We start from the raw sequence: 22,218 nt of genomic DNA, 5'->3' as shown, positions 1-22,218 counted from the left end.
TTAATTTTTCTCGTTTGATACTACAGAAAAAAGATGGAGTAGTGTCGAATGAAGAACTCCCATAACACAGAATAACAGTTTTGATATGTCCCCATTCCTAGACATCTTCATCAAACCAAGATGAGAACATGGTTGTAGAAGCTGTTATAGTTGGGATGATTAGGATGCTCCAGTGAGGGTTTTTTTTTTTGGTGGGGCGTTAGCGAATGCAATAAACGCACTTCATATACAACAACGTTTTCGATGGACGTCGCCTGTCTGTTTCCTTATACCCTGACGGCTTCTCCATTTCATTCATAACTCTTCTTCTCCTTCTTCCACTCCGCTCCAGTCTTCTTTTTCCTATCCCACCCTCTGCACCGCTTCCCGCCTTCTCAATCCCCCCGCCCAAAACAATTCTCTCTCTCTCTCTCTCTCTCTCTCTCTCTCTCTCGCTCTCAATGTGTCTGTTCAAGCAGCATGTACACAAAAGGATCTTCTCTAATCGTTCTCCTATAAAATGCACTTCCTTACGACGGAGAAAGAATGCCGGAAAGTACGAAAAACATTTTCGATTTGTTTGTGCCGAGTTGCCAAACTTGTGTTCCATTTTTCGTTAATGTTTCTCTCTTCTTCTACAACTATCATTTTTCTGGTCTTCCGATACTGTTACCGTTATTTCACAAAATAAAGTGACACTTTCTGAACAGAAGAAGTCACAGTATGAGGCTACAGCTACGGAGAAGAGCACAAGCAGAAGAGCTATTTAGGGAGCAGTTGGTGGAAGCAGAAGACGCTTAACAGCGGGTTTGCAGCGTTCCCGACACCCCTCAAGTACACGCTGAACGAATGCCTCTCTGGTGCACGTGTCTCATGGTTAGAAAGCTATGCGCGCTCATGGAACAAGAATGAAAAATAGGTGAGTGTCTGTGTCCACAAAAATGTGTTCCACGTTGTTTTAACCCTCGCAATATCAACGGGTGGCTGGGGGTTATTTTTCTGCCCAACTTTAGAAAATTAATCTAACCAGTTACTTTAGCTCATAAAATTTTGTAAAAAATATTTATTGTTTTTAATGACATCTTCTAAACAATTCCGTAAATGTTTTTAATTTTTCAGTTAAACTTATACAAAACATTTAAGTCTTTCGAGTAGATGTCATTTTCCCAATGAATGTCATATTCAATATTTTCAGGTTCAGGACCTTACTTACACATTAATATCTATTTAAACAGTTTGTTGCGAGTAAAAGATAACAATAATTAGCGAAATTTTCATTTCTTAATTTTTAAATTTTTTTATATTACAGTGGGCTTCAAGTACCCCCACTGGTAGTAAATGTTATAGAAAATGTGTAAATATTGCTAAGAATGTGCTAGAAGATATTTTCAGGTTCTGTATTCTACTTACACATCTGCATGTCTTGCAAAAGTACGTTGTTGATGAAGTCAACAAATAAGCAATTATTCCGCTTTTTTCAGTTTTTTTTAGGGTGGGCATAAACTACCCCTACTTGCCAATAGGCGTTATGGAAAATCCGTTGGTATTGCTAGGGTTAAATATCGTGAGTTCCGTTGCAGAATCACGGACATATCAAACTGTGTATATGTTGCAGAGGAAGGTTACACCCTGGAAAAGAAAACAAATGACCTCTGGGGTCTTGCGCATATCCGCAGTGGCTGGAAAAGCCCGCTGGCACAGTGCGCTGGATGTTCAAACTACTAGACCATCACAGGGGTCCAAAGAACATTTATTCTACTAAACTCAAAAGAAATGTGTGCACAGGAACAGGACACGGTAGTTTACGGAGGAAAAGGAATTGTGCATACGCAGAGGCAAGCGTCAACAGCCAAAACTTAAATAGTTAGTACCGTACGTTAATCAAATAAAACACAGCGTTAAAAGGAACAGAATTATAACACAAACACACTTGTCTACAATAAACTACTAACACCAAATATATAACATCTGAAACCTGTAAGCGTGACGTGCTAGAGTTCAAATGACATATATCGCTTGAAAGAGGGGGTTAGGGCTACATAAACGTTGCATGGCGTTACATATACAGGGTGAATAAAAAATGCCACTCTTTGAGGTCAGCATGCGATTTCTCATCCAGATTGAAGACAAAAGTTTATGTAGCAGACTCAGATCGCGTGCATTTTGAAACCTTATGTATGAAAACGAGGACCAAGCAATACTCTCAGATCTTGTAGCTCATCGGAATGTCAAGAAGAACATGTATCAACGCACACTACCACACTAGCCGTCGTAGCTCAAAGAGTAGACTGCTGGGGCATCCACCACACAGCTACAGCTCGAATCCTCCTCAGGTTTCTTTTTCTTTAAATTTTTTAACCATCCATTCCATAGTTTTTGTCGTTTATAAGCAGGACATGGTTACGTCACATGACAATAGCCTATCACGTGACAGTGGCATCCATTGAAATGCATGCAAGTGTCCACTAACCGCACAGTACACAACCATAGCTAGGCCTGCGAAGTTCTCGTAGCTCGGCTTCCCGATGGAGTACACAAACGATAACTACGTCGATATGCTTTTGGTGCCGAGTGCATCTGATAACCAAGCTGCTCCTGAAACTTCCTGGCAGATTAAAACTGTGTGCCCGACCGAGACTCGAACTCGGGACCTTTGCCTTTCGCGGGCAAGTGCTCTACCATCTGAGCTACCGAAGCACGACTCACGCCCGGTACTCACAGCTTTACTTCTGCCAGTATCTCGTCTCCTACCTTCCAAACTTTACAGAAGCTCTCCTGCGAACCTGGTAGAAGTAAAGTTGTGAGTACCGGGCGTGAGTCGTGCTTCGGTAGCTCAGATGGTAGAGCACTTGCCCGCGAAAGGCAAAGGTCCCGAGTTCGAGTCTCGGTCGGGCACACAGTTTTAATCTGCCAGGAAGTTTCATATCAGCACACACTCCGCTGCAGAGTGGAAAGTCTCATTCAAGCTGCTCCTACTCGTGGGGTGCTGCACGGTACCCTCAAAGGTGTCATTACAGTAGAAATGTTTCTCGTCGCCTGAAGCAAAGCCTTCGGGAAACCGGTAATCTTCGTCCACAAGCAACGGACACAGGTCGTCCAAGGATTAGGCGTACTCGACAAACAGAGGAGGCGATTCTCGAAACCGTTCACCAGTCACCTCGGCGAAGTACAAGGCAGTTCCGCATATCTCATTGACTGGCTGCTGAAGTGTTGCACGATAAAGAAATGCATCCGTGTCGTTGCACGTTAACTCGACAGCAGCAGCCAGAAGGCCGCACTCGACGAGTATAGTTTTGTGGATGGCTTTTGCACCAAGTGGAAGATAAAGTACATTTTATAAATAACGTGACATGAAGTGACGAATCTAGCTTCACTCGTAAAGGTATTTTCAACATCCACAATAGCCACTATTGCTCGGAACACAACCCACATGTCACCCGTGAACGTGGCTTTTCGGCACGCTTCGGCTTATACCTGTGGGAGAAGTAGCTTTGTCCCTTGCCTATTGCCGGACACGTTGAATGTGCTGCTGTATCGTACATTTCTTTGCAACACTTTGCCTAACGTATTAGAAAACATTCCACATGGAGTTCGGCGACAGCTATGGTTTGAGTGTACCGCCACACTTTGGAATGAATATGCGTAACTATTTAAATGAAGCCTTTCCAGGGAAATGGATTGGTGATATAGGTCCAATGTTCTGGCCTTCGCGTTTCCCGGACCTTAATCCACTAGATTTTTATTTGTGGGGCTACTTAAAGGAACAAGTTTAAAGTACCCCACGACCTAATAGCTCGCGCGCGCACACACCACTTCGGCCATGGTGGATGCAGATGTGTTGCGGAGGGTCCAGTGAGTGCTGAAGTATTTACAAAAGCAAGATGGTCTCTTTCAACGTCTTCTCCAAAGTGAAAGTTGCTCGTATGAGTACGTACCAGCTCTGTAGACATAAACTAGGATGTCAGACGTACAAAATGGAGTTATTGTGCATAGCATAATGTGCAATCAAATGGAGCCTACATAGTGTGTTTTTTCTACCTCATTGGATACGGACGATGTTACTGTATGCACTATTATTTTCTGTTGGCTTTACTTGTCTCGTCTCACTGAACTAACGGGACAGCTCCGGCATAGGGCAGAGTTGATGCTACCTATTCTTGCTGTTGCGGTCTCTTTTTTTTATCGCATTGGCGGGACAAGGTTTTGCTAGATACACTTTTGTTTTGAACTGAGATGAGGACTCGAATGCTGACCGTCAAATGTGGCACTTTTTCTTCATCCTGTACAAGAAAGAATCCTGCAACCATACCTACAAAACCGCACAGCAGTGCAAAATTATAATTAAATGAACAAAATAAGAACAAAGAATGTTAAGTACATGAAATGAATATGGTATATTGTTGAAAAATTCTGGTCTTCCGTAATATTCGTTGCAATATTTTCTCTGTGGTCTTTAAATGGTAAACGGATGGCATTTCCCAGACTACACACGGCACACAATGAGGTCAACGTTTGAAACTCACTTGCTACTTAACAAACGGACGGAAAAGGGAAAAAAATCTGGAAACTGCTGACGGATATTCCCTAAATATGATGTTGGAGAAGAAAGCAAGTATTGTGCAGGTTGAGTCCGCCTCTTTTTAGAGTGCGGCAGACATAGTTTCTGACAAGTTCAGTGTTCAGTTGAGAAGTGTCGTCAACTACACTTGTAGACGGCAGTTTGACGCGTCTGTGCCTCACCAAGGAAAACAACAACAGTCCCGTAGCATTTACTGTCCAAAATATACGATATAAGCGAAGAATTATTTTTGAATATGCTGGAACGAAAGCAAATAATTAAGAACCACAGACAAAGCAAGATACACGCTGGCGTGAAGATATATTTCTAGCGGAAATTTATGAATGAAATATAAGTTCCTATAGAACTCTGAGGAAAGCGAAGTAAAATTTCATGAATATAATTGTATCAGACAAACAACAAAATGGACAGTAAAAGGTGATAATTTTAGCTTATAAACTATCTTCACAGGATCTAATTTTAATAGAGGAGAAAGTAAAAATTTACAACATTAATCTGAACTACCTACAGCTTCTTACACTGCAACAGAAAAAATTACGTGATGAAATGATTAAATTGAAGTGTATCTCAGTTTTGAGGGAAAAGCTCAGACCGTCACAAACTGATACAAATTGGAATATGGCCAGTAACAGCGAGCAGTGCAAGATTTGATACTAAAAAGATGGTACATATGCGAACACCTCATTTACAGGCAAGAGCAAACTATTTTCAGTTGTACAAGCTATAACGATCTGCTGACATTGTGATATAAACAAAGCAAGATGGCGAATACGGATTTAAATATATATTAAATAAGAAGTGGAACAGTAGGAAGATACACGCAGCAAGTACTAAATAATGAGAGCTATCCTGATTCTACTTCATGAGATCTAGGCAGAAATGCCATCCGTAAACATCGAGAGCTTTTTTAGTGAAAGCAAATTGGACCAATACTACTGAACTTGTAGACACGAACGAGTGGATGAAGACTTAATACGTGTGGCAGTACCAAAGCACACGTAGCATAGAGCATAGGAGGAACACACAAGGTATAAATAAATAAAAAAGGAAACCATCCACGATGCTCATAACAGTAACAAGATGCTAAGACAACAGAAGTAACACATTAAGTAGACATAACAAAAATGCCGCCTCGTCTGATTAGGAAACCTGGATTTCCTTTTGATGAGCAGCTGCAACCAGGAACAATGCACGGGATACTCTAATCCGATTAAAATTACTTGATAGTTGACGCGTGTCGCACGACTGCTACGGTCGCAGGTTCGAATCCTGCCTCGGGCATGGGTGTGTGTGATGTCCTTAGGTTAGTTAGGTTTAAGTAGTTCTAAGTTCTAGGGGACTGATGACCACAGATGTTAAGTCCCATAGTGCTCAGAGCCATTTGAACCATTTGACGTGTGTCACTTGCCGCTACAGTGTTGCCGCATGCGCTTGCCGGCACTCGCTCGGTTATAGGCGTCACACAAACACGGCGGGTCACTTCACTTCACTTCACAAATGCTGTTAACGTGTAACGCGGAGCAATGTTGGAAGCGGCCGCGCGAACTACGACGGAAGAGGGAGACGCTCTGTCGACAGCTGATTTTACGCGACTAATGACTGAAATGCGGCAGACGACGGTTTTGTAACTGTAAATTTAAACTAACGTCCTAAACTAGCCACAACATCGCGATGTGAATGTATCCGAGAAAACGGCGATCAACGATCTGCGGCAAAACTAAAATCACGATCGCTTTGTTGACGGCCTTCGAGGCTAAGCCCTACGAGAAAACTCGAGACAGAAAAATTTCAATTTCAGCGGTAAAAGCAAACTGTAATTTCTCACTGTCTTTGGTTACACTATCCTCACACTGGCTGCACGGAATGCCGCGTTACCAAGACTGTAGGGAACACAAGCAGATTCCGCACGGAAAAAAAATGATAGGAAGAAAAATAAGAGCAAATAAATAAGCTGATACTGTGATGATGAAAATGACGCGGAAAAGCATTAGAAATAAAATAACTACATTTATACCAATTAATTGAATAAAAAATACTCAATGTCTTCTGATCAGATTTAGAAAAATAAAAAAAAATATTGCTTCATTTGTCGAGCCTCGAACCTAAGACCTCCCAAACGTCGGGTATATATGCTAACGAGAACGCTACGCCATTACGCTGGCAAAATTTGTTTATGTTTCTGGTGACGCAGTTGCAACGATTAATTGCAGCCTTCGAAAATTCGGCTTCACGCAATGTCTTGCGAGGCTAATCTAATGTAAGCCAATCTCTGTGATTATAATAACTTTATATGTGACGCAGATTGTGTCTTGTGCGGAAGGATGCAGTAGTCTGTGTTCAGTGCTATGTATGAAATCTGTGTATTTCGTTACCATCGGTGTGTGTGTGTGTGTGTGTGTGTGTGTGTGTGTGTGTGAGGGGCCAGGCCCTGCATTACGGGATCCACACAAATCAAGAAAGAAAGCCGGACAAGGAGTTTGAAGAAAAGTGAGTAAATTGTTGTGGCAGTTTTGTAACGGTGAACGTTTCGGGCGTGACGTTGAGCGCTCAGACTGGAGGAAACCAGCTACGACGCGTGAAGTGTCAACTATCAAGCAATTGTAATCGGACTATAGCTAGCTGGCAGGAGGAGGGGAAGTAGAACGGGTGGGGGCAGGATGGGAAGGACCAGGCAGGAGGGGAGAGCGGCGGCTCTTATACCTGTTGTGCAGCACGCGTAGCGACTTTGGCGACATGCAGTTAACGCTCCACTCTGTATTCCCGTGTTCGTTGCAGATGGTGATGGAGAAGCGGCCGTAGTTGGCGCGGATCAGATGGATGAGGTTTCCGTCGGTGCAGCGGATGGCGAGCACCTTACCCTCACAGGCGTAAACCGTATCGTAACGCGGTTGCTCTGAAACATAAAACAAAATTCGCTTCATTACACTTCACGCTGCAACAAAGTCGCAAATTTACAATGGAAAATCCGTCGACGGGTCACAGGATTCTAAACAAAGGACTGAAATGGTAAACTATAGAACGACAAACTAATCTTCTGTGTGCTTTCCGCTGTTCTCCCTGATCACTCCGAAAATATGGCGATGACTACTTCCTAGATTAAAATGCAGTCATTTACACAAGGAAAAGTGCTACTATGTACGAGGGCGTACTGAAAAGTAAGGCCTCCCAAATTATTTTCTGTGATAACTCTAAAAGCTTTCTTTTCAAGTAAAAAAAAAAAAAAAAAAAAAAAAAAGAGTTATTAACATTCTATATCTTTACTCTTCAAAAAATGGCTCTGAGCACTATGCGACTTAACTTCTGAGGTCATTACTCCCCTAGAACTTAGAACTACTTAAACCTAACTAACCTAAGGACATCACACCTATCCATGCCCGAGGCAGGATTCGAACCTGCGACCGTAGCGGTCGCGCGGTTCCAGACTGTAGCGCCTAGAACCTCTTGGCCACTCCGGCCGGCTTTACTTTTCATGTCCACATATTTATTTCTCATTTGACTATCGCATCATAGCCGGCCGGTGTGGCCGAGCGGTTCTAGGCGCTACAGTCTGGAACCGCGCGACCGCTACGGTCGCAGGTTCGAATCCTGCCTCGGGCATGGATGTGTGTGATGTCCTTAGGTTAGTTAGGTTTAAGTAGTTCCGAGTTCTAGGGGACTGATGACCTCAGAAGTTAAGTCCCACAGTGCTCAGAGCCATTTCAACCTATCGCATCATAATATAACAAGCTACACTGGACAAACCAGTGAGAAAATGTTCAAATGTGTGTGAATTCCTAAGGGACCAAACTGCTGAGGTCATCGGTCCCTAGACTTACACACTATTTAAATTAACTTTTGCTAAGGACAACACGCACACCCATGCGCGAGGGAGGACTCGAACCTCCGGCGGGAGGGGCCGCGCAATCTGTGACATGGCGCCCTCGGCGTGGCAACCAGTGAGAGATCAGTCTGCTGATACGTCACCGTAGAATGTTTGACTTTGTTGAAGGAGCCACAAGCTGATCTCAACTTGCACTGCTTCACCATTATCAAAGCGAAATCCTCGAAAGTGTTCTTTAAGTTTTGGAAAGAGCTGAAAATGGGATGGGGCCAAGTCGGGAGTGTAGGGAGGCTGAACGGTGACGGTGAACCCGAGGCGTCAGATTGTTGAAGATATTGCAGCACTCGTGTTTGTGGTCGCATTGTCATGCTGAAGGAGGGAGTGTTCCCTCAGCAGACGGCTGAGAATATGCAAACGTGAGGAATAAAGACTTAGAATGTTAATATCGTTTGTCTAATGTAACAAACTTTAAGAGTTTTCACATACAAAATTCGGAGGCATTACTTTTCAGCACGCCCTCGTAAATCGTGAGTGGATGGAGTAGCAGAGGAAAATCTGCATTAAAATGAAAAATGGAACATAATAAAATACGTGCTTGAAAACACCCGCATTCAGAACACTCGAAACAGCATTTGTTTCCCCACTGTGATTATTTAACCAACCCATACAGAGAGCCGTGCGCGTTAATGCGCCACTTCCGGGACGGGGAGGTGCGCCAGACCCGGATCTACGACGAGGCTCGGCGCGCTGGCCAGCCCAGTGTGGCTTTTAGGCGATTTCCCACACCCCACGAGGCGAATATCGAGCTGGTACCCAAGTCTCGCTTCAGTTACACGATTCGCAACCACTTTGACACGCGTAACACTACACTCAGCCAGTTGGGGTACACACATTCCGTTCCGTGGGCGGGGGTGGACAGAAAGGACATCAGTTCAGCTCTTCAACTGACCTCCAAATCCGTAAATAATCCTGAAGACCCTGCGCCGATGCGAGACAAAGGCACAGGAAGAAGTTCACTATTATTTAACCAATGAAGGTCACATTTGAATTTATGAATTTTTATAACACTTCCATGAGCAACAGGCTGCCAGCAGAACTGAGAAATATGAGTGATGAACCCCAGCTGAAGATAAAACGCTTCCTCGTGACACAGTAGTTTTATTCCACAGCTGTTCACAGCTTTCACTGCACCGTATCCATCCATATTTTCATTCACCGATGAATGGCATTCGTCGATGTGGAGATTATATATTATTTTAGTCTTATTTCAGTAGATTTTCAGACCTGCTTTCAAACGCGCTCAATTATGATATCTGCACTAGCGGCAAAAGGAAATACCGGTACCGACAATACGAAGGTGATTTTAGTAAGCTCGATAACACGTACTGCTTCATAGTTTTTCCATTTTAGAGACCAAGAAACTTCCTACGGGCAACTGAGAATAATTTTAGTGTCGTCGAGTCTCCTGTTTCAACTCCAAATTTTCCCTTATTCTGGTGATTCTATATTATATTCCTCAACACGCTAAACAATTTAATCGATGCATTATTTTTCAAAGGCGGTTAATATAGCAAAGCATTACTCATATGTATGTGTTATCTCAAATCTCTTGCCGCGTGGAGTAGCTGAGCGGTCTCAGGTGTCTTGCCACGGCTCGCGTGGCTGCCCCCGTCAGAGGTTCGAGTCCTCCCTTTGGCATGGGCGTGTGCGTTATCCTTAGCGTAAGTTAGTTTAAGTAGTGTGTAAGCTAGTGAACGATGACCCCAGCAGTTCGGTCCCATAGAACTTACCACAGCCGGCCGGTGTGGCCGAGCGGTTCTAGGCGCTTCAGTCTGGAGCCGCGTGACCGCTACGGTCGCAGGTTCGAATCGTGCCTCGCGCATGGATGTGTGTGATGTCCTTAGGTTAGTTAGGTTTAAGTAGTTCTAAGGGACTGGTGACCTCAGATGTTAAGTCCCATAGTACTCAGAGCCATTTGAACCACTTTGAACTTACCACAAATTTCCATTTTTTTTCAGGTCTCTTGTTTTCGTTCAAACGTTTTTAATTAGACTGAAATGTGGCGACTCGTTACGTGATCTACTAACTCCCACGGAACACGAGAAAACAAAAACAAAAAAGGTAAAGAAAATGGCTTAAGATTATTGGACTGGGTTTTCTCCAACGCTAGTCCTTATCGATGAGTAGGATCAGCCAAGAGTAACAACATCAGTGTGAGTGGAAACAAGGGATGCTTGGAACGTAGCACGCTCACAATACGCATTACCCGTGCCGTGACGCTGACGCCGCTATGACGAACGCAGTTCCTTCGTAGGACTCAGCGCCTGCGCACGCCGGCAAGAGGAAAAAGTGTGGCGCATTTTGAAAGCGACCTGTCGCTGGCCCGTCTCTTTTTCCTGCTGGCCCACAACTGGTCGCTTCAGTCGCATTCTTCGCGTTGCTTTATAACGGCGCCGTAAAAAAAATTAACGTCTCTATACCAAATTTCTAAATTCCACAGAGGGAGAGCAGTTGCGGCTAGTCCCACTCGCCGGAGAAGGCGTGCTTATATGAAAGCGCAGCAACGTGACGTGCGTGCACCACGAAGCGTAATGAAATAATAGAGGCCGGCTCGCAACACTGGCTGTAACCCAAGTTTCTTCTTTATCTTCTTCTTCCTCCTCCTCCTCCTCCTCCTTGCCTTAGCCCGTTTCTCTACAGGTCTGTGTTATTCCGTGGATTATCGCAATGTTAGTAACAGATGGCTGCCGGATAGCCTTACTGGCGCCCCCAATGTGTGAAAACGTTTTCAAAATATTTTGCGCACCCTGTATCTGAGGCGGACGTGGGAACCAGCCCGGTATTTGCAGGGTTGGGCGTAGGAAACGGCCTAAAAACCACATGCAGGCTGGCCGGTTCACCAGCTCTCGTCGTTAGTCGTCCGGGGCAGGCTAGCCTCCTCGAGTCCCGAGCCAGTCGGTGTAATCAAACCCTCACGACGTACTAATGCTACGTGTGTGTTGACTGTGTCGCCAGCATTGGCCGCTACGTATTTTTTTATGTCGCAGTAAACCCTTTACTCAGCTTCCACGTAAGACTTTCGCATGTGTCACTGTGATATACAGATACATAATTCATTCTAATAGCTCTGCAGACAGAAACAGATTGTCCTAGGAGGTGGTTGTAATACAGAGACTGCTACGATGAACATCGCGGAAGAAATACTGTCAAGTCAAGGAAACAAGGTTTTCTTCAAATGCTTTCAAATGTAATTTTGTTCTTTGTCACACGCAAGATATTCTTTTAATTACGTACGTAAATATTCGGTAAGTTATTCTGTACACTTCGGTAAAACAGTCTACAATTCGCGCTGTTGAATTACTTCATCTCGCTACAGTATATTCGGTCAAAGAAAGCATGAATTGTAGCTGTATCACTTCTGGTGCACCGGAATCTGCTTTTCCGTAAGATTTGTGGAGGTCGGCTCACACAGTGTAAATAAATATCAAGTTTCTTTTTTAAGCAAAAGACGAAACGCGTCTGGGGTTAAAAAATCTATCTACTTTGCAATGCTTAAAATATATGTTTGCTTCTTATACAGCAAAGTAATATTTGGCTGTAAATGAGTAATATCGCAAAAGAGAATTACACAATTACTATTAAATATTGACTCAGCAACCTCTCATCCGGAGTAATCGTCGCGCTGTTAAGATTATTTTGAAGTATCATTGCTGCTTGCTTACTTTGGCTATGTAGCAATTTCACCACTGTCGATTCAAAGCAGCAACATCCCCACCAAGACTTCCCGATCGCGAAGACCACCGACATTATCAGCACTAGTATCGTTTCTTTGCCTTATATTTAATATTTTATGTCGCTGGAAGTGAAGGAGATATGTAAAAGCAGCACTCTGTGGACAGGCAGGGCACGCCTGGAGGCATAGTGTGCAACGCAATTCCAAATTAATCACCGGAGGAAACGGCTCGGATATGTGCGCCAGTAAAGGCAGCTATCGCCAAATGCCGGCAAACGCGCGTTTAACGATGAACGACGGAAGTGCACACAGCACGATACACGTTAGCAATTTCGCTACCTGCACATAACTCGGGCTTTGACAACGAAACCGATGTCGCTACTAGCAAACACCGTGTATTAATTGAGCATACAGTCGTCGACTACAAACGATATGTATTCACGAAGCGGCTGTGTACCACGACATGCGTCACATCTCTGCATCAATAGCTTAAGAGTAACACTCTGCTCATCGTGCAGTTTGAAATGGCGTTAAATGTATAATTACGAGTGCAGAGACAAACGAAGCGGAAACACGCAGTGCTTCGTAGACGCCAAAGGTCAAAATACCGACACGTGATTTCAATAGAACAGATGGGTTGGTAGCAAAGAGAAGGAACCCGATAGTATTCGATAATAAGATTAGTAACAAACCTCTGGAGCGTGTCACATTATTTAAATATTTAGGGGTGGCCCTAAAAATCTGTTTCAAATCAAGTAAAATCAGAACCGTGGAAGTCGTATAGAAGATCTTGATGTTTTGGAGGAGATCTCGGTAAATGTGGTTCAGTTGTATAGGAAAACGCATAAATGACGACATCCAGCAGTGCTACACTGCTGCTTCTTATCTACTAGACGTGACAACAGGCTCTGAACGAATTTAGTGACGTGCTGTCAGAATCTTAACAGGTCGGTACGCTGATCCGAAAATGCAACAGAAATTCTCGTGGAACTTAAATGGGAATCTATGGAAGAAAGACTACTTTGTTCTCGCAGAACTATGTTGGATAAATTTATAGAAGCTATAATCGAAAAAGAATGTGCGACCATTCTGCACATCTCACAGGGGTCATGAGAATGGAATGAGAGAGGTCAGAGCGAACACAGAGGTACTCGTGGCCATTTTCTCTCTCTCAATACTCGAATGGAGTAGGACAAAGAAAATGACTTATATTGGGAGCAGAGCACTACACAGTGGCTTGCGGGTGATTCAGCTGCCCCTGCCGGTTTGTTTCATGCAGCCTGCACTACCTCTGCATCCAGACAGGCGACAGCCACGTAATCGATCTCAGAGCCTCGGACGACTGTTAGCAAACGGAACCATTCTGTAAAAATAACAAATGAGGATTAGTCATGAGTTACACGCTATTTTTGGACCAAGGTATAACTTACTTCTGCCATACTTATCCAAGGGTCTCCAATTTTTCTTTGTGTAACCAGCGTCGTTGTCATACAGATTTTGGAAGTCTCTGTAAGTTTATTCCGTTTATATGGAGTAGTACTTAATCTTTCGTAAACTGTTCAGAAACGTTGCCTTATACAGTGTGTTTTGCCATCGGAAACAACGAAATTAACAGGTTATATCAAAATGGGAAGTGCGGAACTGCAACTTTCCAATCTGTAACCAAATGAAACGTTTAATATGTGATTCGCCACGTTAATGTGCTAAAGTAGTTTCACAAACAAAATGTGTACAATATGTCTAAGATGTCTTCGTATACTTTCACAGTTAATCTGCGACATTTTGACAATGTACTTAATATCTCCATAGTGAACTGACACAACAACACTGTTCTGTCATGTGGGATTGCATAAAACGACATCGGTAGGGGAAGCATATGTAGATATAAAATGCTGAGTCTCCAAGAATGGGTTTCTCACAGAGGACAAGCTGACTCCAATGCCTACTGTGTGTTTAAAGAGACTAAACAGCAGAAGGTCATCCGTTTCCTATTCACTTCCCAGGACAGAAGCAGTTTACATCATGTGTTTGCATACAGACTACATTCTGTATGCAAGTGCGGGAAAGTGTGCTAAATGCATAGCGTCTGAGGTGGAACATGGTAACCAGCCCGGTATTCACCGGGTGACATGTGGAAAACCGCCTTAAAACGACACCCAGCCTTACTGGCACACCGGCACTGCGTCGTTAATCCGCTGGGCGGATCCGATTCGAGGCTGGTGTACCGGCCCGTGCTGGAAGCGGTCTCCTTAAAATGCACAGCTAACCGGGAGGGTACAGGACCCGGGACAGTGATCTCTCTCTCTCTCTCTCTCTCTCTCTCTCTCTCTCTCTCTCTCTCTCTCACTCTGTGTGTGTGTGTGTGTGTGTGTGTGTGTGTGTGTGTGTGTGTGTGTGTGTGTGTAGTTTTCGGTGCCAGGGGAAGCAGAGGTGAATGGAGGAAGAACTGTCAGCTGTGTGTGTCAACGTCTTCAAAATGGTTCAAATGGCTCTGAGCACTATGGGACTTAACATCTATGGTCATCAGTCCCCTAGAACTTAGAACTACTTAAACCTAACTAACCTAAGGACATCACACAACACCCAGTCATCACGAGGCAGAGAAAATCCCTGACCCCGCCGGGAATCGAACCCGGGAACCCGGGCGTGTCAACGTCTGCTGCGGACTGGTGTCGGGGCAATGAGCCATCTTTCGCGGCACTTGGTTCACAGACTGCTGGCCACAGTAAGTATTTTAGGACAATTCCACTCTTTCTTATCTTACTGTGGAGACACCCTGAACTGTTGAGCAGTGCAGTGAATAAACGTGGCCTGGTTCACGCTGTGTTCCTTCACTTTCGGACGGTGTTCGATAAAGTTCCTCAGTATTGCCCAGTTAACGAGATACGAGTTAACGAAACATCGAACGGGAATTGTGATTGGAGAGAGAGGACTTGCTCACAGACAGAACTCAGCACGTCGTCAAATGTGGAGGTAATTTCGGACACACACTAAAGGAATGTTGTAGGGGTACTGTCCACGACATGCATAAGCGATCTGGTGGATGACGAGGAGGTTGTTGAGGGATGATTTTACGACAGCGCAACCCCACAAGACTGTAGCGGGACCTGCAGAAGTTTGCCTCTCGGTACAGGGGCTGCCATTCAACGAACTACACAGCAACGTGCCCAAACAATAATAATATTAATCTTAAAACTTGGACAACTGTTCTTCCTTCGGAGTAAACAACTAAATACACTACTGGCCATTAAAATTGCTACACCAAGAAGAAATGCAGATGATAAACGGGTATTCATTGGACAAATATATTATAGTAGAACTGACATGTGATTACATTTTCACGCAATTTGGGTGCATAGATCCTGAGAAATCAGTACCCAGAACAACCACCTCTGGCCGTAATAACGGCCTTGATACGCCTGGGCCTTGAGTCGAACAGAGCTTGGATGGCATGTACAGGTACAGCTGCCCATGCAGCTTCAACACGATACCACAGTTCATCAAGAGTAGTGACTGGCGTATTGTGAGGAGCCAGTTTCTCGGCCACCATTGACCAGACGTTTTAAATTGGTGAGAGATCTGGAGAATGTGCTGGCCAGGGCAGCAGTCGAACATTTTCTGTATCCAGAAAGGCCCGTCAGGACCTGCAACATGCGGTCGTGCATTATCCTGCTGAAATGTGGGGTTTCGCAGGGATCGAATGAAGGGTAGAGCCACGGGTCGTAACACATCTGAAATGTAACGTCCACTGTTCAAAGTGCCGTCAATGCGAACAAGAGGTGACCAACACGTTAACCAATGGCACCCCATACCATCACGCCGGGTGATACGCCAGTATGGTGATGACGAATACACGCTTCCATTGTGCGTTCACCGCGATGTCGCCAAACACGGATGCTGTAATAAGAGCCTGGATTCATCAGAAAAAATTACGTTTTGCCATTCGTGCACCCAGGTTCGTCGTTGAGTACACCATCGCAGGCGCTCCTGTCTGTGATGCAGCGTCAAGGGTAACCGCAGCCATGGTCTCCGAGCTGATGGTCGATGCTGCTGCAAACGTCGTCGAACTGTTCTACAGATGGTTGTTGTCTTGCAAATCGCTCAGTCCGGAACCGCGCGACTGCTACGGTCGCAGGTTCGAATCCTGCCTCGGGCATGGATGTGTGTGATGTCCTTAGGTTAGTTAGGTTTAAGTAGTTCTAAGTTCTAGGGGACTGATGACAACAGATGTTTAGTCCCATAGTTCTCAGAGCCATTTGAACCATTTTTTTGTCTTGCAAACGTCCCCATCTGTTGACTCAGGGATCATGTGGATAAGATGCCTGTCATCTCGACTGCTAGTGATACGAGGCCGTTGGGATCCAGCACGGCGTTCCGTATTAACCTCCTGAACCCACCGAATCCATATTCTGCTAACAGTCATTGGATCTCGACCAACGCGAGCAGCAATGTCGCGATACGATAAACCGTAATCGCGATAGGCTACAATCCGACCTTTATCAAAGTCGGAAACGTGATGGTACGCATTTCTCCTCCTTACACGAGGCATCACAACAACGTTTCACCAGGCAACGCCGGTCAACTGCTGTTTGTGTATGAGAAATCGGTTGGAAACTTTCTTCGTGTCAGCACGTTGTAGATGTCGCCACCGGCGCCAACCTTGTGTGAATGCTCTGAAAAGCTAATCATTTGCATATCGCAGCATCTTCTTCCTGTCTGTTAAATTTCGCGTCTGTAGCACGTCATCTTCGTGGTGTAGCAATTTTAATGGCCAGTAGCGTACGTTATTGTCTGCCACTCAGATAGTACCCAAAAGATCTAAGCGGCAACATGCGACACATATGTGCTCACGGATTAGCAATGCACCATCTAAAAATTAACGTAAATGCGATTCCCTCCGCCGCCTACATTATTTTGTTTTGTGGAGTGCAAATAATGTACTATAATATGACACTGCATTTATTTTATTAACTGTGGCAGCAAAGTGGCCATAACGGCAGCAAGTTAAAAGACATGTTCGCCTGCATTTTCAACTGTCACCGTTTTAGTTCCTGACAGACTAGAGAGTTGGTAGCGGAAGAAAAGGTTGCTCATCGTACCAGAGGTTGTAGCACTGCAGAAATGGAAAGATGAGTAGACACGAAGCAGCTAAGCTGGCGTGCCAGCCTGTTACAGGTTCCGTGCATTTGCATTCCTTATCTTCCGCTGTCTGTTGGGCCAACTATCCAAAGACGAATTTATGCGGCACAGCACGAAGCGTTCGCGAGCCCCCAGCACCGCACGCCCCTTCACATCGCTACTCCCGAGCACACATTCTTCAGTTTCCTCAAAGGGCACCACTATATCCTACCCGCACGGAATTTTACTGTTGTTCCACATTTTCCGACTTCACAATTATACTCCAGTCAGCTCGTAAATTGCTACATACAGTTAGTTACTCGACTTGGGCAAATATATGAAAAATAGACATCGCTGTGAAATTCTTACGATATTAAACGGGAACTTATTGCTCCTCCTCAAATGTGAACTTTTTACATCGATGCAACACTCAATCAGATTTCGTTTGCTGCTCGTAATCTGAACTGAGTCTAAACGTAATTAATGGTCACAACTTTCTTGAAAAACTCGCAACGGAGCTTCTTCTATGTAATTTATTTATTTATCAGATACCCAAAGCTACTTGGTCACGGAAACAGTCAGTACATAGTTTACAGAACGTTGATTACAAAATTTATAGACAAGAATTAACAAAACACGAATATACAAATAAATAACACGTTACGATGAAGAGTTCTCATCTACTGCGAGGAACTCCTGCGCAGAATAGAAGTAGTATGTGCCTCAACGAAACATTTCAACTACATAGAAAAAGCTGCTATGTGATTAGCAAACACACAGAAAACTTGGGTATACAAAAACTGATTTGTGACCCATAGCGTGGTCTGGACGTGGTGAATGGAGAAAAAGTTAATACTGTTTATCCAGAACTATGAATATTATCTCGCAATCAAAACGAAAGTTAAACGTGAGTAAATGTTTCTTATGTCACATAGGAAGCGCCACAGCTTTACAAATCATACAGCTTTACCCAGTATTTCGATGCTGCTCTGACAGCCTTGTACCTGGTGATGTTGCGAGGCTGAAAACAGCTGTGATCAGTTCTTAAACTCGACCACTGTGATACCAACGTTTACAGCGAAACTTTCCGGAAAAAGACACGCGGCCAAAACGGGTGCTGATACACAGGTTGATTCCGTGATGATATTACTAACTTTCAGAGATCATGAAGAAGGATAAATGAATCAGTCTGAGGTCAGAAAACCTGCTCCGAAAATGACCAGCTCAAAAGTTACAAGCAAAAATTATCCTGACACTTCCGACAGCGGACGTCCTCTCCTTTTTTCCATATTTTGGCAGGAGGTAGTATGAACCAAAACAAGAAAAGTAGTCCAGTACATATGAGCTCGAATGTGCATTCTTTAACAGCTACGAGCACTTCATCTTTGGTGCTGCGAAACACGTCTGTTCTATCTAACAAGCGCTTGCAGCTTTTAAGACACGCATTTTAGAACCAATATTTACTGGACGGTTTTTTCTAATTTTGGTCCTCCCAAAATACGGAAAGCAAAGAGCTTGCGGTAGAAGAGGTCCGCTGTCAGAAGTATCAGTACGAATCTCGCTTATAATTTTCTACTCGGTCGTTTCTGGACCAGGGTCCCTTACCTGAAATTGATACATTTACCTATCTCTACCAGCCCTGAAAGTTTTTATCATCATCAGGGATTCACCCTGTAACTGTATAAGTCTCCATATTTCGTTCATTACTAGTTTCATATCTTTATACTCCCGTCATTAATGGTTCTCCAGCGTCTTGAGAGGGTACATAATTCCATTTTAAAATTAAGCCATTGTTTAGGTAGCTGAAGTTATGAGCACTGAGCATACAGCAAGACAGCGGACAAGTGCGAGTAAGACTGGCGCTCCGAGGTTCCGCACAATTCGTCTATAGAGTGAGTTTGGGAATATCAAAATGTGTAACATAAATGGCGGTATTTTTGACTGCATTAACTTGAGAAGCTTAAATCTTTTACACCGACAAGAGGCCGTCGGGAATATTGGCTACGCCAACACTAGTCGCTGATCTCCGAATTAGACGCCTCGGCTCCGTACGTACTCCACGAATCTTTCAGACGGCACTCAGAAATGTATCAGTGACAGGCGGTAATATTCCTGAGGACCGGCAGCCCGGCGAATTAAGTGGGAGGCGTGCTCAATGCGTTGCAAACCATTTGGCGCGTACCCTTCTGAGAGCATCTCCCGTGCTCGTTACCGTACCCTGCCACTTCATCACGTCCCTCTCCACCCCCCTCCCCCCATCACCCATCTCTGGGGCCGCCTTCTCTCGCACTCGATTCTAATTTCCGTGATTTACTCCCTTTTACACTAATCGGATGGCTAGGAAAGTCACAAGCGAATGTGTCACACCACTAAGCGAACACAGAACAGAGAATGATACACAACTCAAAAGAAACATTCGGTTCTGTACTGCTGGGGGTAATAATTGAATGCATAAAGATTTCAAAGTGGTAAAAAGATTGGCAGTTCGCTTTGAATGTACAGAAATGTAAAACTGTTCGCTTTACAAAATGTTGAATAGTAGTACCCCACGACTAAATTTACCTTAAGGCATAACTAGGTCTTTACTGATTAATTCTTACTTACAAGGGAACCTCCCCATCGCACCCCCCTCAGATTTAGTTGTAAGTTGGCGCAGTGGATAGGCCTTGAAAAACTGAACACAGATCAATCGAGAAAACAGGAAGAAGTTGTGTGGAACTATGAAAAAAATAAGCAAAATATACAAACTGAGTAGTCCATGCGCAAGATAGGCAGTATCAAGTACAGTCTGTGCTCAGGAGCGCCGTGGTCCTGTGGTTAGCGTGAGCAGCTGCCGCCTGAGAGGTCCTTGCTTCTAGTCTTTCCTCGGGTGAAAATTTTACTTTCTTTCTTCTACCTTGCCCGATTTAGGTTTTCTTGTGGATGTGATAATCACTCCCAAAAAGCGATGAAAACTTAAGAGTTTGTCAGATAATAATCGTCTGAAAATAAAAAATTAAAATTTTCGCTCGAGGGAAGACTTGAACCAAGGACCTCCAGTTCCACAGTTGCTCACGCAAACCACGAAACCAGGGCGCTCCTGAGGTAACATTATCCTTGAGGTTGCCTATCTTGCACATGAACTACTCAGTTTGTATATTTTCTTATTTTTTTCATAGTTCCACACAACTTCTTCCTGTTTTCTCGATTGATCTGTGTTCAGTTTTTGAAGGCCTATCCACTGTGCCAACTTATAAATAAATCTGAGGGGGGTGCGATGGGGAGGTTCCCTTGTCAGCTTCTCTTGCGACAATATTCGTCATATTTGATAACGCTCCTTGCAATCGAAATTTCCTATCGCACTCCCTCAGACTTAGTGCCAAGATGGCCCAGTGGACATCGTGTCAGAAACTGAACACAGATCTAGCGTGAAAACAGGAAGAAGATCTCCGAACTGTGAGACAACAGCAAAACAGAAACAGTGAAAGGCCCAAAAACAAGAAGTGCAACAAAGAGCAGGTTGAAACAGCAACGGCGTCGTGAGTAAGTGGTGATAGTGTTGGTGTGTCACACGGGCGAGCCGTGTCCAAAACTCCCTCCTGCCACTTTTTTTTCGTAACATTATGAACTGTCCATCCGGTCATTGAAATGTTTGTTCTCTTTCTGTAGTCTTGGCAATTGTCATACTATACATTGGTTATAGACTATGAGTAATGTGGTAAGAACACGTTAACGTCGCAAGTAAATGTAATGAATAGTGAGAGCAGACTAGATACAACATAAACGTCTCCCAGAAACGAAAGCAACAAGGAAATGGGTGTGAACTATGTTACAACAAAGGAATTCGAGAGTCAAGACTTCAAAGAAGTTAAAAAACATACTGTATGCTTTGACAGAGCACAAACAAACTGTGTGATTGTGAAACTGTTGCGTTTATTTCTGCAACTTAAGTGAAAACTACTATGTTTTTATAATTTCCTTGGGATTGATCATATTCACATTCATCGGAGCACCTAAATCGGGCAAGGAGGCATACCTCACCCACTTACCAGTCGTACAAATTAGGTGCGTCGATAAGAAATTCCTGCCATATAACAAACGTACTGCCACTAATGCAGTGTATGACACACCAGACGTGTTTTCCGGTCGAGGATTCGGTTGACTTGTCGTCCTGTCATCAAACGTTTGCGGTTCCCATTCGAAAGCCACTTCCTTTCGGCTGATAATAGAGTAGTTGTGCAGAGTGAAATGGTTCAAATGGCTCTAAGCACTACGGGACTAAACATCTGACGTCATCAGTCCCCTAGACTTAGAACTGCTTAAACCTAACTAACCTAAGGACATCATACACATCGATGCCCGAGGCAGGATTCGAACCAGCGACCGTAGCAGCAGCGCGGTTCCAGACTGAAGCGCCTAGAACCGCTTGGCCAATGCAGAATCAACTTCATTATATGTCCCTACCTTACACCTCGCTGTTGCAAACCGACGTTACACCACGACACAGACACAAATTTGAATAAAGCAAACGAAAAAAAAAATGTCACGAGGGAGGTTAGTACATGGCTACCCCGCTTGGCAGTCCATTGCACCACAACGCCATTTCCGTTCCCGGCTGCTGTATATTGTACTTCTTGTCGGTGGACCGTTCACTGTTTCTATTTTGCACTGTCCAGTACACTTTCTTCCTGTTTTCATGCTTGATCAGTGTTCAGCTTTTTACACGCTGTCCACTGTACCCTCCTACCTCTAAATCTGAGGGGTTCGAATGGGGAGTTTCCTTCGTTAGTACTAACCCTAAGTAGTTAAACGATGTGATGACCACAGAACTTTCGCCACTACTCTTGTAATCGGATACCATCGGCTTCTCTCTCTCTTTGTTACGGTCACTGTACCGCGTTTATTCACGTGTAAGGACAGTAACTGGAAAAAAATGTACAATCCGTTCTGAAATTCCTGATCACCATTCAACGAAGGTCATTTTCTGCAAATAAAGCAGTCTTCAGCGAA

At 44.1% G+C, this 22,218-nt stretch overlaps 1 protein-coding gene across 1 annotated transcript in view; it reads right to left on the bottom strand.

Annotated features, from left to right (window-relative positions):
• LOC124556427 (latrophilin Cirl) overlaps positions 1-22,218 on the bottom strand; it is a 799,014-nt gene that overhangs the window by 110,388 nt on the left and 666,408 nt on the right. The window contains exon 4 of the mRNA XM_047130383.1: positions 7,259-7,451. Coding sequence (XP_046986339.1) covers positions 7,259-7,451 — 193 coding nt within the window. The remainder of the gene's footprint in view (positions 1-7,258; positions 7,452-22,218) is intronic.

This window comes from Schistocerca americana, chromosome X, assembly GCF_021461395.2.
Source record: "Schistocerca americana isolate TAMUIC-IGC-003095 chromosome X, iqSchAmer2.1, whole genome shotgun sequence".
In the NCBI taxonomy this organism is placed as follows: Eukaryota; Metazoa; Arthropoda; class Insecta; order Orthoptera; family Acrididae; genus Schistocerca; species Schistocerca americana.
Note: the sequence above shows the minus strand (reverse complement) of the source record. Positions and strands in the feature narration are given on the sequence as shown.